Here is an 18398-nt window from a genome sequence, read left to right as displayed (position 1 = left end):
TAAAATGTTGAACTTCAAATACATTTAGAAAATTGCAAGAAAATGTTTTACTTTGATGATGATTGTGTGTTTTAATTTTAACTGAAGATATTTATATACTATATACTTTACTATATAATGGCTATGTAACATTTCAGATCTATTTTAAGAAACATTTTGCCTATTCACCTGCATGACCATCAGAACAAAACATATGAGTTTTGTCTTCTTCTGGTTTGAATATTCAAATCTCACACTTTCTATTTAGAGACAGTCCTTTATTATATTCATGTTTCTGTCATTTTAATTGTTAGCAAAGAACACAGCCCTTAAAACAAACTTATAACAGCAAAGAGTTGCTAAAGTTGACAAAAATTTAAAATAGATATCAGTTTGTAACCCACAAAAAAAATACACTTTATATTTTAATGAATTATACATATTGTTACATATCTTTTATTATTTTAATAATCTTTTTTTGAAAACTTTAAATAGCAATATAACAAAATAAAGGTTCTTTCTGAAAATAAACATACAGAATTAAGGATAGACCACACCCCAGTTTTATTTAACTACTGTTTTACATTACTATCTTCAGCTTCTATCTAATCTACTATTTTATCAACAAATAATAACAAGAAATAAGTATTTTAAAATATAGCAATTTTTTTTTAAATGATCAAGTACTAATCTAATTGTTTACGGATTGATCAAGGTGTGAATCAGTCATTGTCATCAGATTGACACATGTCATCCTATGGCATTCATCCCTTAATCTCCTAAACCAAAAAATCCACACAACATCAGCATGATCACTTGCATCAGGACCATATATCCTGCCATGCTGTCCATCGCTGGTACCCCTGGAAGAGAAATAGAAACATGCTTGCGGTACTTTCAGACTAAGTTTAAAATTATTTACATTTTATTATCTTTTTGACAGTGTCATTTTGTAGTTGAATTATATGTTGGTTCAACGTAAAGTAAGTTACTTCGTTGCCTTATAAATTTTAGTTAATTCAAATTAAAAACATTTAACAATGCAAACTTTTTTACTGTGTACTTTAAACTCAATACTTTCTTAATCTGTTTTAATATTAAACAGGTTTCCCAAATTGGTCATCAAAACAGATGTCCCACCTTAAACTCGCATCGTTGATCAAACCAAAGTTACAATTTTGGCCGACTTCTGAATTACTTAAAGTTAAGATCACAGCCAGTTCACTTCAAAGTTAGCAATGCCTTTGTTTAGCAGTTATGACAACAACATTTAAAGGTGCCAAAGAATGCATTAATACAATATGTTAAATTGTTCTTAGATAACTACATAGAATGTAAAATTATCCAGAAACTGTTTCACATGTCCATTTAAAACCCTAAGGGGTTGTGTACACCAAAACTTTTAAACGCGGCTGAAAACACCTGGACAACGCTGAATGCCAGCTGTTTCTCAGCTGAGTGCCAGCTTTCTTCAGCTAAGCGCTTTTTTACTGTCTATGCGCTTTGGTAGCTCTGACACGTCAGCTGTGAGACAGTTGGTTGCTGTGATACATGTCCCGCCCCTCCTCCACTGTGATTGGACGGCCGCGTGAGAACTGACATTGATGAGCGGAGCTTTCATCCAAAGTTGAAAATTTTTCAACTCTCGGTGCTCAGCGCTGAGCGTGGAAAAACCGCCATGCACCGGTTTTTAGCACGGAAGAGAACCGCTAGCTGCTGGTTTATTTGAAAAACGCAGAGCTTCCATTGGAAACAATTGAAAACATGCGCCGGCCGCGGGCGTAAAAGCTTTGGTGTGTCCAGCCCCTTAGATTTGTCTTTAGAATGAAATGGGCTGTTATTGCCAATTACCTTTTACAGGGGGTCGCACACCGGATGCGCAGCTCAGCGCCGCGCCGTTCTAAAAAAACAGAACACGTTGTTTTCTAGGAGTGTATGCACACAAGTGCCGCCTGGTGCCGTCTGTCCGCTGTGACTCAGGACACTGCTCAAATCCCTCTCGTGCCACTCACGTATTTTAACATTATATAACATCATATTTGTCCCAAATTGTTAGCGATTAACATTGGCTGCTAATTTATATTTTGCATTTTGAAGTAGACGCTATCTGACTAAGCCCTTACTATTTAATATGCACTTCCGGTGTACCTCCGAGTTGTCCTAGATGCGACGTCTGGTGTGCGACCCCCTTAACTCAGCAGTTTAAAACTTAAATGTTTATAGCATTGTAACAACATTGTAATTAATTGTAATTGAATGTTTGGGGCGTACATCTCGACTGTAACGTCACAGTCTGTGTTATGATGAGATTGCTGAAAAATAGCCCAGTCTTTTGCATGCATAAGGTTTACATAAGAAAGAGGAAACAATTGTGTTTGAGGCTCACGATATGTTATGTACAGATGTACCATGTACAGAACTCTTTATCATTTATCTATGCCTATAGGGAAAAACCGTTTTGCATTTAATGGCTCCTTTAAGTCTAATTCCTCAGAAAAGTTCATATTATCAGTTTCCTTGTGACCTACCTCCTGTCTGCGGCTGTGGGGCCGGAGGGACAGTGCTACCACTGTCACGTTGGGCTGGCACACCTATGGCCTCATCCAGTGCAGTATTTTGCTCGGGCCTCAGTCCTCCCCGCTGAGCATCTGTTATCATAGCAGCATTATCAGGACCCAGAGCCTTTAGCTGGTTGGCTGACAGCATCTGAGCACAAATTAAAAGATCAACTTTGACTTTGTCAGACATTAGGATCCAACATTAGATTAAAACAGAACCTAAATATGAAAGTCTGCCCAACGTGAAGTGTGAAATTGCAAAAATGAAAGTAAACTCACAGCCAAGCGATCAGGGGTTATGAGCGGAATGGCAAATGATTGAATGAATGGCAGGGCAGTAGAACTTAGGCTTCCGAATTCAGCAGCGCTTAAACCAGCTAGAGAGAGAGAGAGAGACAATGAAATTAGAAAATTGCATTAGTTAAAACCATGTACTCTATATCATATTTTAACATCAACAAGCACCGGTATTACAGATGTTTTTTATATACGGCCAAATATAACATTTCTGTACAATACAAACCAATGATGTTGCCCATTATGCCAGCTTGAGCTTCGGTCCAGGTTTCTGGCTTTCCAAATACAGCCACTGCCTTTTCCTTCAGACGCTCTATAATGTTCAGAGGACAAGGAGCACGACCCACCACTTCCACTGCCTCCCTGTGTCAAACACATATCACAATGACTGCTATTAATATGATTAGCATTGTTATTTTTGTGACACATAGATATACTTTAATAATCAGTAAACTGGGTTCCCACGGGTCATGGAATTTCTGGAATATCGTTGAATTTTAAAAGGTCTATTCCAGACATTGAAAGTCAGGGAATTATATTATTTTAGTCTTTTTCTTTAATGTTCTTTTTTGTCGCTAGTTTATCAATTAGTTTGCATTTATCAAGTTTTGACCTGATGTCCAAATCTCTACTGATTTCTAGTGAGACAACAATCTAAACAGCCGCTTGTTGGCATTTTTTTGGCCTGTCATGTGTGTGGTTCATTATTCAAAATATGTGTTCTGCACGTCGAGCGATCCTGTGTGCATCACGTGTCTTGTCAAAATAAGTGCCTGCTGCAGATGCGTCGAAAGGGTTTATGATAAAAGAGACGCTTGCGTTTGCCAAATACTCTGATAATCTCATGCGTAATCGGAGTTTACTGTTAAGGGAGTGTCTTGCGTGTATTTTGTGATAACGTGGGCGTCTCTTTTATCATAACTGGTTTTGTTGAATGTGCAGCAGGCACTTATTTTGACAAAACACGTGATGCACATGGTTCACATGACGCAACAAACAAAAATTTTTAAAACACGAGCAACACGCATGACACTCCAAACAGATATTTTGAATTTGCGCCCCTTGGAAGAGCAGTCACGAGTAGGGCTGCACGATAAATCGCATGCGATACCATGCGCATCACGTCAGTAATGCCGGTTCCTTGATTAGTATTAAATCGCCAACAGCTGCTTTCAGATGGCGCGACATTAACTGCACAGAGCCGTAGTTCCCTGACAAGCTGGGCCATATCGCATACATATCGCAAGCGATACGTCCACGATAATTAATGCGAAATTGCCCCGATTGTCAGTGAACTACGGCTCTGTGTAGTTAAACTGCTCCATCTGAAAACAGCTGATGGCGATTTACTACTACTCAAGGAACCGGCATTACTGACGTGATGCACGTGACAAACACATGCGATTTATCGTGCAGCCCTAGTCACAAGGTGCTACGGCATTTCACGCATTTAAGCAACATTTTTATTAACTCACAGTGTACACTACATTATCAGGCTCACGGGATCTCAGACATGGGTCATAAAAATTCAGCGTTTAAGTCAAAGTCAAAGAATTTTATATTTGGCTTCGAGTGGGAACCCTGATTTAAGTATATAAGGATATTTTCAATACACTGTCAGAAAAAGGTACAAAAGCTGTCACTTTCACATAACCCTTTAAAAATGTCCTAATATTTAGGTACAGATATGTACCTTTAAGGTATATATATATATATATATACACACACATATATATATATATATACACACACATATATATATATATATATATATATATATATATATATATATATATATATATATATATATATATATATATATATATATATATATATATATATATATATATATATATATATATATTTAAGGTATGCACCCTTTAGGTACAAAGATGTACTTTTTGACCAGTGACAGCTTTTGTACCTTATTTTCTGACAGGGATAATGTTGTGTAACCTGAAAGCGGTGGAGTTGAGCTGGTCGATCAGGGCAGGTTTTAGTCCACATATAAACTGTCCGAGTCCCACCAATGAGATTTCCCCTAGATCGGTCACATTTTTTCCAGTCCCCTTTTGAAAGGCCTGCCAGACTCCAGCCCTCTGCAAGATTCAGAATTTTTTATATTTGTTTGTCTTTTCAAAGTGAGCTTTTATGAGACACCATGTTAAATTTGTGTGTAAATGAAAATAAGGCTGTGAGGAATTAAAGTACAGTAATTTAAAAAAAGTTACATTAAAGTTGGTCACATTCAAAATCTTTTAAAATTATTTTTCCTACTGAAAATATTTGGTCTGCGTAATGACACAGCAGTGTTACTGTATATATTAAAATCAGTATTCGTGAATGTGTATGTATGTATCTGTATCACCTGAGGTTGAGTAAAGTTGCAGGTGTTTAATAGCTCCAGTGTGTCCAGGGTGGAGATGCTGACGTTGCAAAACTCTTCAGAACTGAAGCTCTGGGAGATGCAGCCCAGCTCACCTATTTGGGAGTCATTCAACATGGACACACTGCCCCATACCTGTCACACACAATAGCCGTTGTCTTTACAATTTTTTAGGCACTAGAAAGTCTTTTGTGAATAATCATAGATTTTGCTGTTGTACATTTATAGGATAACCTGTTTTATTTTTTATTCATCATAAGCTTTAGCATTCCCAAAGTATGTGTGCAGTACCTCCAAAGCTTTTGCTCTAAATACAGACAACTGTTCTGCAGTGTAATTGGCTATCCCTCCTAGTATTGGCAGAGCTTCTCTGAAGGTCTGTGTAGTCATATTAGACAACTGGACAGCAGTCCAATACACATTCCCCGGTCCTAAGTCCTCAATGACTGCAAGCGTAGGCACGGATAAAGCGGAGATCACTGTAAAAGACATGACAAATGTCAGATTTCATTTACATTGTGATCTTTGTTTTATGTAATAGTGAGACATGTCTGTTTCACATAATGTTTGCTTCTCTTCTCTTATAACCCCTTTGGCACACACACACCTCCTCTTTTTCTGCGACTCTGTGGCGGGCTGGCCGTTTTGAGCTCGAAAAGTTTGCGGCGAAGGGCAGAGATATCAAACCAATTTCTAAATTCCTTCGGGGAACCCATGGGCTGGATGGGCAAACTGTTCATCAGATCTGATAGACTTGACACTAACCAGCTCTGCAGGACAGATAAATAGGTTGGATAAAAAGGACAATTTTTTTTGACAAACAACATTTTTGATTAGTCAACAGCATTGTTGCTTTTTACTTTGAAAGGCAGGCTTCTAACAGCATTGTCATTGAGTAACAGAAGAGGTCCCAATGTTCTCATGTCATCCTCTGACCAGTTGGAAGGGTCCCTTGATGAAGACAAATGTTATATTATTCATAGCTATATAAGTAGCATGTCTAATATTTAATTCCAGCATTTAAAAAAAAACGTATTATACCTTAAATAATAATGTTTAAAATAAAGTTTAGTATAAAGCTGTTCTGTCTTACAATACATTTTTGCACGACAAAGTCAACAGTAAAAATGACATTTTTGTCTGAATTAGATTTAAAGGGATAGTTCACCCAAAAATGAAAATTCTGTCATCATTTACTCACCCCATGGGTTTCTATACTCAGTGCGTACCGTCAACTGTGTGATTACAATCATTTATCAAAATATAATATTTTGTTTTACAGATTAAACAAAATGAGGGTGAGTAATGATGACATATAGTGTTCAATTTTGGGTGGACAATCCCTTTGCACAGAGAGTTTGCACACTGTTACCCATAGGTCTTTGTAAGCAGTCCGAACAGTTGCTCTCTGTTCTGTTGTGGGATTTGTTGACATGAGGCTAAAGCCTGCAGGGTCTCATTTAAAGCCTTGGGATTCAAAGAGGAGATCCAGGCAGGCTCTAACTCACACACCAGTGGGCCCAGACTCAGGATGGCTGCTGCAGAGAGATCAGGTACATTCGGCCCCTGCAACACAGTATAAAGATCAGTGTTTGCTCAAAAATTCTCCGTGCCTTTTGATTGTAAAAAGTGGTTATCAGCTGGACTACCAGTGTGTAGGTTTCTGGAAGACATTAACCCAGTAGATAATCATTTTCTGGTAAATACCTTCTCAAAAAAGGAGCTATACCGGCATGACCTCTTTAAACTGGTTTGACTTATTTTTCCTAGCAATATTAGTCGCTGTGCATGTGTTTGCATGTAAGCATCTTCAAATTTGCATCAGTGTGTTACACAAAAAAATGTATCTTTGCAAGAAAGAAGGGTTTGTGGGCAGATATTACTAGGCATTTGATGGCTCTTCTGGTAAGTGCCAAGCGTGACGGTGCATTATTTGGTAGAGAGGACAAGTTTGCTTGTCTCATCTTTTCCAGGAACGTAGTACAGACTGAATCAGACAGGTTTTGGATCTTCTCCACTCTAAATGTACCATGGCAGGACATTGTGTGGGAAAGAACAGACAAAAATATCATCTTTTAGCATATGTTTTAACCTAAGCAATAAACAATAGTTGCAATATGAGTCTATATAGAATCTGTTAAATTTAAGCAATATCTGTCTGATATCATCACTGTTTTGCATTTACGGTAGTTGGATGAGTAGTATGGCTGGAATGGCCTGGAGTTCAGACTTAGTAATTTCATTGAAATATCCTGGTCTCTGTTCTTCCAGACTTGCGAAGAGTTTTTGAGCAGCACAACGTATCTGATAATGAAATGAAACACGATTTGATGATGGAAAACATGACAGAGCTGTGAAAGAATGTTTGTGTGTACAAGTGAAACAATGAACTTATGTGGGATTGCATACCTGTACCCTGGACAGCCAATCAAAAGATTCATCAAGCACTTGTACCATTTCCAAAGCATCGGTTCGATTGATTTTTTCAATCATTTCACAAGAAACACCCTGTACAGCCTGACCCAGCTTTCTGTTGTTAGATAAGCAAGCAGACATTTGTGAGACCAACTTTGTAAATTGTAATATCACAGCAAGATGATGTGATAACAAAAAAGTCTCACCGTAATGCGGTAAGGTTGAGCTTATTACCCAAAATCTTCTTTACAAGGAATGCAGACTACAATGCGATAAAAAAGGAATAAGTATTAAAAATAAAAATAATATAATGGATGTTAGTGTTTCTGTTTTGCGTGTTTACTTGAGCACGAGTCCAGCTGTGACCATCCAGCTGATCCACAGAGGTCAGGTTGGCCTTATCCAGTGTGGAGAGAGACAAAGAGCGAAGTAGGGAATCTGGAACCTCCTTTACCAGTTCAGATGCGTTCACATCATGACGAAACTGAAAAATGTGATGCAAAACTGAGCATAATCACAATCTAAAAAAACTCTGATTTATTTTTAACATTTGGTTGGATCAAAAAGCGACAAACCCAGTCGTTGGGTTCGCCCCTTTTTCACCCAACTCTAAACAATCAATTACTATCAACCCTTATCTTTTTGCATGTAGGTGCAAAAATGTGTTTATATTATTAAAAGGTCACACAAATTATGTTGCCTTAAATTTTTAAGTATAATAAAGTTCAACTTAAAAAGTAAGGCAGCAACAATTTTTTAGTCAAACTCTTTATTCATGACATGTTTTGTAAATAAATAGACAATTTTTTTAACAAACTGAAGGGATTCTTACCGCCTCCAGTAGAGCTCTTTTCTGTAGGGACGACATCTTCTCACTAATGTTTTTCAGAGCTTCGTTTCCCAGCAGACCTTGTGCTTTTGCATTTCTGAGGACGTCACTACTGACCCCTCTCACAACCGAACCTAGAGACAGCAGCTTCTCACTGCTTATATTCTACAAAAGAAAACATTTTTTTTTTTGTGTGTGAAAATAATAGAACATGAAGAAAACAAGAAACACAAGGATGCAATGATGTGCACTGCAAAAGATCAAACCTTTGTCTCATCCAGCAGCTTCTTAGCCAGAGTTTTGGCTTGAGCTGGATTCCAATTGGCCTGACTCAAATTGGCAAGGGTGTTCTTGAGGTCATCAGGAGTGAAACCAGACAGTTTGGATGGCGTAAGAACAGACACGGCGGAGCCTAGAGACTGTAATATCTCACGAGAGGGAGGAGCGTTCTGAATAATATTCTGTACTAACTGTGACTTTACCTGAGACAGGAGATATGAGGGAATGATACAAATGTGATCAGTGGATTAACTATATACAATTGGCTTTTCTTATCATTATATTAAAGGTACACACGCGGTCCTTGATTATTACGCCAGAATGAGAGTATAGCTCCTAGCCACGATGTAACTACAGAAGAGTCAAGTTTTAAATAGGAAAAATATTGAAACTCTTTGGTTATTTTTAGCGCGATGCTAATGGTCTAATCAGATTCAATGGATTATGCTAAGCTATGCTAAAAATGCTACTGCTAGACCCGGAGATCAGCTTAATGGATTCCAAAACGGTAAAATTCAAATGTTTTAACTCTAGGGGAGCTGGAAAATGAGCATATTTTCAAAAAAGTGGAGTGTCCCTTTAACTATACATGTTACTCAAAAATGCAAGAAGACCAAACGAAAACATGACAAAATTAAAAAAAGATTAAAAATGTTCTTTTGCAAAACATTACAGTAGGCTACTACCAACAGCATGTGTTGGCCATGTTAGAATGTTTTTGTGAAAAAAGCTAAAAGTAATGTCAGAAAAAAAGTTAACAATATAGAAATAGTCCCAATAGTAACACGTGACAACTAATCACCAACAAGTCCCCATCCTTTATCATCACATTAGCTCAATTTAATTACATTGTGAAATCAGCAAAATCCATTTCTTCATTAGGCTAACTACAACTCCCAGCTTCTGCTAAGAATATTTGGGAGAAGCAGTGAGTGAATAAAAATGCAGTCCTGACCTTGGCTATATCAGAGTTGTCACATGTGTCAAGCTGAGAGAGTAATTTTTTACTGAGATTCGCATTCAAAGACTGGAAACCATCAAAGTAACAGGCCAGAGAGCCCAACCTGTGAAAACAAGGAGTGAATAAAACAGAAGTTAAAATGTCTTGAATATATTCTCACTTGTACGTGAATTAAATAACTTTGACATCACATATAGAGGTCCTACCTCTCCACTTGTTGAGGAAAACTGTCGGCACTTGAACACTCTTGTTTCAGTCGTTGTAAAAGTGCTCGACCCAGGGAGGGCTGTATTCCACCAACATTACGAAACGAAAGAGAGAAATTTGGACTGCTAAAAAAAGCACACAGCTGAGGAATAAACAGATTTTATAGTTACTGTATTGTAGTATGTATGGCTACAGGTTGCTCTATATTGTTTTATAAATAAAATCATCCTACATAATGTGAAATATAACCTTGATGTCTTTAATATTGACTGCAACTGAATTTAATAATTATAGCCTGAATTTCACAGACGCAAGACACAAGTGACATCATACTGATTTGCATATATTTTGACAGAAACTGACCGCTTCTTTAGGAATGCTGTTTACTTCCTCTAAAGGCATTCGGGAAAGGAAAGGTCCCATCATTGGCAACACATCAGAATTAAGCCACTGGATTTTGGGAGGACATGGCGCTACAAAAAGATATACAGATGTTGAGTTCATCATGACAGACTTTGAATGTTTGTATGAAAACACCAGCAGCGATCCACACATCTTGACACTGTTCAAACGTGGAACTGGGGCTTTTCTAGAATGTCAAAATTTTGGTTTTATTAAGGATGACTGAAGGGCTCAGGTCTGACAGTATTGTTTTAGCAGGTTCAGGTTCTGATGTAAGCCCAGACCATCTACATAGACATTTGATTTTTGAATCATGTAGGGTGAGACCAGGCATTGTGGATTGCCCCAGACTGGTTTCCAGTTCATTGATGTAAGTATTTAACAATTTGAGTTTAAGCAACAACCCTGTCTCACTCCAGGCTCCTGCACTTTTAGAAAATTTGTCAAATAAATACCACTAGGGAAGTTACCACTTTTAAAAAGATCCTAATATGTACCATTAGGCACATGTATGTATAAATTAGATACCAATATGTATCTCTGAGGTACTAATATGAACTCTATAGGTCCAAAGCTGTACTAATTTAACTTTTTTTTAAGTGTGAAAAAAAGCTATTTTGTTATTTATGTGTTATTTAGTTCTCTCTCTTGCCATTTTACTAACTAAGGTACATGATAACTAATAATTTACAACTAAACACTAGGCTTTGTTTGCTCAACCTCAATGTTCATTCTCTTCATCGCTCAACCTACTCATCCTCCTTCGCCAGAAATCTCCTGCCACTGGCAATGTGGATTTCACTTCATAAATCATATGTTTTAAAAAAAAACCTAATGAATTTATAAGCTCTGTATAATTGAGTGCTTTTACATGAAAGTTCAAATTCTGATTTGTTAGGATGTTTAAGTATTATGGATGATCAGAACTTACGGGTGGGACCTGTGCCATTCGGTGGTTTTTGAGGCGGGAGGTTGGAGATGCAGTTAAATTTACTCTCTCCAACCCTCTCCTTCATCCACCCAATAATCTCATTCCTCTGGTCATCAGAAAGACCGTTAAACATGTCACCAAACATCTTCATCCTTGAGCATGAGAAAAGACAAACAAATGTTCAAACAAAAGCAGATTTTTTAAACAATATTACCATATTTAGTCACTCCATGGAAAAAGACCAAACTAAACCAAAGTTTCCAAAAGAAATAAACTCACATTGCACCCAGTTGAGAGCTCTGTGAAATCGGTGGCAGGACAAAGTTAGATGGAGGCATTGTTTCTAAGAAGGGTTTGGCTGCCCATAACAGCTTCATAAGATTGTTTTGGTCGAGGTCTGTTCCGTTCTGTGTGATGACCGTCCAGGCAAGAGGAGACAGAAATGCCCGCATAAAACAGAGATTGACGTCCTGATTTGGTGTAAATGTTAAAAAAAGAAGAGAGTGAAAAATAACACACCAAATCACTCTAGTGGCCAGTTAAATACGTAAACATAACCACTACATTAAGACTGTGTCCAAAGAAGAAATCTGACAAAACTATCAATACGTTACTTTTCAGCTTTAAATTAGAGCACATTTACCTTTATAAAACTGACTTTAAAAAGATATGACCATTTTTAAAGACAAAAATTAGATGACTAACTCTAGGCAGTTAACCGGTTACAATACCGTAGTATTCCTCATGAGCTCAATCATTTGGCCCAAGCTGCTGCAGTTGCGCATCTTCTCTGCAATTTTCTGAATTTTGGGTAGTTCCCATCACGAAGGAACAACATTAAAGAAAGACAGAACAAGAAAATGGTTAACTGAAGTGGGTGCCTTCTTGTGTACCACCAAGTCTGTAATATGCAAACCAATACTACAAACCAAACCCAGACTCCACTCTAAAAAAAAAATGGTGCTAAATAGCACTAAAAGCTTGTGGGGGAACCATTTTTAGTGCTATATAGCACCTAAAAAGCACCTATGAAGAATCATACGGGGCTGCACCAATATAGCACCATATATGGTTCTATATAGCCCAATAGCCCTATATAGGTTCTACACAGGTGCTATATGGCACTTAAAATGGTTCCCATATGATTACAAGCCAATTAACCACTTTTAGTGATATTTAGCACAGTTTGTTTTTAGAGTGTGGTACCCTGTCTTCTGTTGTGGCATTGGGCTTCAAGACGGGTGGAGATAGTGATGAGAGAAGTTCAGCGAAAGCAAAGAAAGGGTTTCCCATGGTCAAGTTCTCTCTTAGTGTGTAAGAGCTGAGTAAATAAAAGAGAATATATGTAAGTGTCATATATAATGAAATGTGATCATATATCTGCTATATGTTTGCTCGAATAAGTTCAGTGACAAATTACCTGTTCTGTGAAAAATCTATTATAGGCACTCTGTAACCTGAAACAATGCAACCACATGACTCAATAACATACACAATACATTCGTTTTTGTCTATTGTGACTGGAAACAAATGCATTTTTACGGCATTGTAAAAAACAAAGCATCTACACAGTAATTATAACGTGACATAGATTTCTTAGATATGTTACATATTAAAATACCAGAACATGAATGCAAATTGTTTAATGTATGATAGTGATATACCAGATATATCTTTTTTTAGACATCATGCAAATATACCCAACATGTTTGCCTGGAACTTTTGTATTTGCATCTGGCTCATGTGATATAATCTCACAGGCTACATTTTTTGTGTAAAAACAATGAGTGTTCATATAACAATGAGTCTTTTTAATTCCAGACATTTACCTTTCTTGGAGCATGCAAGCATCTGTCAGAAAAAAAGATTCAGAAATTATATGAATGCATGTTTGGTTGGTTTATTGATTCTTAGTTTTTTCAAAAGATTTTCTGATGGCACAACGGCATCATTATGGTGTTGATTTACCAGTTTTTTGGCCATTTCCTTGAAGTCCAGGGGCAGTCTTGGGAAGCACACTGTTGACTGGTTACGGTTCTGTATGTCTGGTGGCATCATATCCTCTGACATTACTTTAAAAAAAAAAAATGGCACAGAAAGTTTATACTAAAATAGTTAAGTAAAAATATCGTTTTTGTTTTTCAGTGCATTGTTCTTATGTGAGTAAAAAGATCCTGTGGTAAAAGTTCATGAGTTTTTATCCCAGTTTAGCTACCCAGCAAGCAAAAACCAAGAGAGTAAAATGACGGCTAACTATAGACCCAATATAGTCCAGCTATGAGTTTCACTGATAGACAAAATTTCTTGTTAGGGAGTTGCTTTGAATAAATCTGTCTGCCAAATGCGTAAATGTAAATGATGTGAAAGTAAGATTCAATACTTTCAAAGTTGTTTTGATTTGCATATTGTATTTGAGTCATGTTGTTATGTGTTTAATACCAAAGATAAGATCAGTTTACCTGCATCCCACTGCGCTAGAAAGCAGAGGATAAGAATACCCCATAAAGACATCATTTCTTATTGTCTCTCTCCAAATGATACTCTGTGGAGGCAAAATATAAATATAGAAGTAATGATGTTATCAGACACCCACAGGTAATTTTTTTTTTAAGGACAGTCCAGACAAATCCACCCCCCCCCCCCCAAAAAAATGAAGATACGCAAAACAGTTCTATTCAATGACAGTGATGTTTGCATAGTGTCTGTACCTTATGTAAACACGGCAGTATCAACATTTTACTGTAGATCCATATTCAAATATACATTATCAAATATAAAAATTATCTTATACACATACATTTTCAGCAATTTCAGCAACAGTGGCTCGTCTGCTGGATCGAACCACACAGGCCATCCTTTGCTCCCTACGTGCATCAATGAGCCTTGGCTGCCCATGACCCTGTCGCCGGTTCACCATTTTCCCTTCTTTTGATAGATACTGACCACTGCAGACCGGGGAACACCACACAAAAGCTGCAGTTTTGGAGATCATCTAGTTTTGGAGGCCATCACAATTTGGCCTTGTCAAAGTTGCTCAGTTCCTCACATTTGTCCCAGGAAAAATGGGCAAGCGTAAGGATCTGAGCGACTTTGACAAGGGCCAGATTGTGAAGGCTAGAGGACTGGGTCAGAGCATCTCCAAAACTGCAGCTCTCAGTGGTCAGTACAAAAGTGGTCCGAGAAAGGAAAAGCAGTGAACCGGCAACAGGGTGATGGGCTCATTAATGCATTTGGGGACCAAAGGATGGCCAGTGTGGTGATCCAACAGACGAGCTACTGTAGTGGAAATTGCTGAAATAAAGTGAATGCTGGTTCTGATAGAAAAGTCTAATGGAGTACATGCCTCGATGGGTCAGGGCTGTTTTGGTGGCAAAAGTGGGACCTACACAATATTAGGCATGTGGTCATAATGTTATGGCTGATGGATGTATATATGTACATATACTGTACTTACACACGCGCACACATAGCATACATACTGTATATATTGTATATGATTATATAAAATACAGACAGTGAGTAATGACTGTATATTATGCATAAACCAAAACGACGCCAGCCTTCTGTTTTGAGATTTCTCTGTCATATTTGTGCTGTTATCATATAAACTTAGATCTTATGTTCCATTGCGACTATGGTTTTGGTAGGCATGCCTACCAATTCTGAAACGGTGCCTATATCATATCCTAGATGTTTCCCTTTGGGATTTGGGATGGGTGCTAGGATACTGTCCGTGAGATCACTCTCACAAGAATACAGCTAGAGAAAAACACTGCTCGCACTCATTGTGATCGCTTGACAAGGCAATCATTACAATTTTACAGATGATCTGATTTTTTATTTGATTAGCTTATTTGTATTTGCCTTTGAGTATCATGTTGCGCAGCTTTAAATTATGGATGAATGAACTAATCCCGATTCCCTAATTACATTTCCAAGACAACTTCATAATAAACAAATGACATCAGTTTTCCTGCACTACAAGTATAATTGATATATATTTTTTATAATTTTATAAGAGACACAATTGTACTGTACTGTTAAAGATATGACATATTTGTATTACAATGATCTGATGCTGAAAGAAAATAATAATAACAATATTATAGCTCTGATAAAACAATTTAAAGCCTTTATTCTTCTTGATTAATAACCATTTCAGTGACTTTAATCAATAATATCTTGAATAATTATTCTGTAGTGAAAACAATAAAGAAGAAAATGACATTAGCTATTATTGAGTATACAGTTCAGTTATGAGCAATGTAAACATGTACTTACTGTCAATGTTGTGCTCTGGAGATGATTCGGAGTATGCACTGCCGTCTGGTGAACAAGTGTACACTGGGTTCATGTGAACATCATTCACGCTCCTTTTCTTTCAACCCCTCCCTCCTTGAGAATACAGTACAGGTGTGTCATGTAAATGAAAGGGCTTATGTGTGATGCATGTCCTTTGAGGTGGAAATCTTTTGCATCAATCACCTTGGGTGGATACTTTTTTTATGATTTTTACAAAATCTGCGTTATCAAGCCACTGCCCACCTCACAGCATTTACCGGTAAGCTCTTTATTTGAAATATAGTACAGTGAAGGTATATTAGTGCTTACATGCTGCAATAGGTCCTAGTGGCAGATCATACCCTGTATAAGTATAGAGGCAGGTTGTATCTTGACCTTTATGTAGTAAAGTCACAAAGTTGAGATGACAATTATCTTGATCCTGTGCGAGTGAGCAGCAACTCATCAGGTCCCTGTGTGACTTGTTAAGCGCAAAAAGTAACATGTTGCCTACACAAAACTTCACCCTCGGGTTAGCTTAAGCAAACGCTGAATTGATGAGCCAGAAGTGAAAAACAGCATTACATATTTGACTCCTAAATCAGCAACATGCAAATTCTATAGATCCATGAAAACAAGAGGAACATATACAACATTTGTTAATCCATCCAAACTTTCCATCAAACCCTACAGCACTGCTTCATTTTCCTGGATGACAAGTAAATTAAACATGGTAACTCAAACCAGACAGCTGGCAGATTTACTAGATTGATTTTATTTTCTTTAAAGAGGAAGAACTTAAACACTTTTCTTTATTGTTTGTACCGATACTATATTTAATGTTTTTTTTTATATGTCAAGATAATAAACACAGTAAGAATACCACAACAGAAATAATTACTAATGTCAGCCCGAACACTGTCTGGTCATATGGAAGAACAGTAAGACTTGTTCAATTTTTTCTTCATCCCAGTGGACTCATTTATCAAAAGCCTGGACTGACCTCTCTCCTGTTATATAACACAATAATTGCAGCTGATGATAACAAAGGGGGCCTGAAGATGCTTTTAAACACAGCTGCTTAATGTATACAGAGAGATTATATCATGCACACATATTAGCATTTTGCAATTTAATTTAATGTTTGAATCTGCACTTTTACAGATGTTTACTGATCAGGGATATTCATTAGAGTTTTTATTTTCTGTGCCAGTCCGGGGTCACTGAAATGATCTGAAAAAAGACAGAATATAAACAATATAGAATTAATTATATATATTTCCATAGCCTTTATGTACTGTAAATCTCCAGTTTTCAATTTATGACAAAAAACATTACCAAACGTTGAATTTGAATAAAAAAAACATATTAAATGATACAATCTAGTGCTCTTGTTTAATTTACTTAAAATGTATATTTTTGTGTATAAACGACTTATTTTCTAAGGTAATTTTGCTTATCAAGAAAAAGCATCTTAATTTAAGAATTTTTAGATATTTCTACTGAAAACAAGACAAAAATACTAAGAAAATCATTTTTTTGGCGTGCATATTACAACTCTAAAGTCTATCTATTTTTTTAACCAAAAATGTACCTCAAATATTTCAATTACAATACCTCTATTCCCTACCAGTATTTTGGGCACAATAATAATTTTATCTTTACAGTACATGCTAAAAGAAAACCTTTTCTAATACACCCCAAATAATATAAATGCCATTATTAGACTTGTGTAAATGACAAAGTAGACTGTATTGTGAATGTTATCGACTTCTTTTATTTATCAGAATTACTTTATTTATATTCAACCTCCTTAGAAATTTTAAGGGACTTTAAAAAGTGCAAATAAGTTTGTCAGTTAAGTAAGCCAAAACCGCTCCAAGTAAGATTTACCCTAAATTCAAAGTTACCTGCTGCAAATTCATGAATATCTGAAGGCCTTTTCATAAACACGTTTCTAAAAAAGTAAGAGACGACAGATGAATGCATGGCCTATGGGTGATTGTTGTTGGTTGAATGGTATGATCTTTATGATGAATACAACGCAGAAAGACATACCTTAAGAAGTCACTTAATAACATGTCCACCTCTGGATGCGATCTTAAATATTTTTCATTAGCAATCCTCGTTTTGATCTAGAGTAAAAAAAATTAAATGTTATCAATATTTGGGTTTACAGTTAAGGGGGAAGCCTGTAAGTGGTAGGCCTCACCCGTGTCTTTAATCGGAGCTTTTGCCACCTGACGTTTACATTTATGTTTATTATTGTAGGTTACATTTGCAAGTTTAGGTTCTAGAAGTGCCTCCTCTAAAAAGTCATGATAAGCAAATACCTTAAACTGGCGCAGTTTTTCCTGCTGCTCAGTGTTTAAAACACCAACATCCATTTTTTCTAATCCGCTGCTATCCTCCATAACGCGAGTTTGTGTGTTCAGTCTCCAGGCACCTGATGTTGACGTGCGTCACCGTTTGGCTAAGCACATTTCTCACATTTCCTGTTTGGATTGTTATGAAAGATAATGCTTAAAAATCTTAATTGCTGTTAATTTACTATGCTTCTATTCGTTATATTCTCGCTTAGTTCCGTTTCTCTTGGAGTAGATCGGAGAACACCCTCTGTAGATCGATGAGATCGTCACATATTCGTCACATACTGTAGCAACGCGTCCATGGCAACACATTAGAAGACAACAAGTCATGTCTATCAAACTCAGACAGAGGGCATTTAATGCTGTTTCTTCGGTAAGTAAAGGGGTAATTTAAAAAACAGCAAACGCAATTTTTACGTTAATGTCAATGTCATTTTTGTAGTTAAAAGCAGTGGTGAAATTGCATAAAATGTAGTTGTTATATTCACATATGAACTTTCTCAG

At 36.8% G+C, this 18398-nt stretch overlaps 2 protein-coding genes across 2 annotated transcripts; both read right to left on the bottom strand.

The window, feature by feature from the left end:
• Window positions 1-54: 54 nt before the first annotated feature.
• Window positions 55-13981, bottom strand: otoa (otoancorin). Its single transcript, XM_065261064.2, has 28 exons — window positions 13704-13981; window positions 13213-13316; window positions 13074-13095; window positions 12665-12701; window positions 12451-12565; window positions 11976-12044; window positions 11524-11714; window positions 11245-11396; window positions 10275-10384; window positions 9911-10053; window positions 9699-9807; window positions 8731-8946; window positions 8468-8629; window positions 7979-8119; window positions 7842-7897; window positions 7630-7750; window positions 7406-7524; window positions 7104-7239; window positions 6593-6786; window positions 6081-6171; window positions 5828-5990; window positions 5512-5699; window positions 5203-5355; window positions 4791-4933; window positions 3061-3197; window positions 2817-2914; window positions 2508-2685; window positions 55-842 (listed from the first exon to the last, which is right to left on the bottom strand). Exons 1-28 carry the CDS (start codon window positions 13756-13758, stop codon window positions 751-753), a joined length of 3495 nt encoding a protein of 1164 aa, XP_065117136.1. The 5' UTR covers window positions 13759-13981; the 3' UTR covers window positions 55-750.
• Window positions 13982-16280: 2299 nt separating this feature from the next.
• LOC135743384 (RIIa domain-containing protein 1) lies at window positions 16281-18176 on the bottom strand. Its single transcript, XM_065261065.2, has 4 exons — window positions 17859-18176; window positions 17584-17660; window positions 17436-17482; window positions 16281-16758 (listed from the first exon to the last, which is right to left on the bottom strand). The coding sequence occupies exons 1-4, from the start codon at window positions 17937-17939 to the stop codon at window positions 16694-16696; spliced, it is 270 nt and encodes an 89-aa protein (XP_065117137.1). The 5' UTR covers window positions 17940-18176; the 3' UTR covers window positions 16281-16693.
• Between the last annotated feature and the right edge of the window lie 222 nt (window positions 18177-18398).

The sequence above is a fragment of the Paramisgurnus dabryanus genome, chromosome 13 (genome assembly GCF_030506205.2).
Source record: "Paramisgurnus dabryanus chromosome 13, PD_genome_1.1, whole genome shotgun sequence".
In the NCBI taxonomy this organism is placed as follows: Eukaryota; Metazoa; Chordata; class Actinopteri; order Cypriniformes; family Cobitidae; genus Paramisgurnus; species Paramisgurnus dabryanus.
Note: the sequence above shows the minus strand (reverse complement) of the source record. Positions and strands in the feature narration are given on the sequence as shown.

Coding starts and splice junctions, on each gene's coding strand:
- LOC135743384 (XM_065261065.2), bottom strand. CDS start 17,939: ATGGAGGATAGCAGCGGATTAGAAAAAATGGATGTTGGTGTTTTAAAC. Junction 17,483..17,583: donor TTATTAAGTGACTTCTTAAG/GTATGTCTTTCT, acceptor TTACTTTTTTAG/AAACGTGTTTATGAAAAGGC. Junction 16,759..17,435: donor TATTCATGAATTTGCAGCAG/GTAACTTTGAAT, acceptor GTCTTTTTTCAG/ATCATTTCAGTGACCCCGGA.
- otoa (XM_065261064.2), bottom strand. CDS start 13,758: ATGATGTCTTTATGGGGTATTCTTATCCTCTGCTTTCTAGCGCAGTGG. Junction 5,700..5,827: donor GAGTCGCAGAAAAAGAGGAG/GTGTGTGTGTGC, acceptor TGTCTTTTACAG/TGATCTCCGCTTTATCCGTG. Junction 2,915..3,060: donor CATAATGGGCAACATCATTG/GTTTGTATTGTA, acceptor CTCTCTCTCTAG/CTGGTTTAAGCGCTGCTGAA.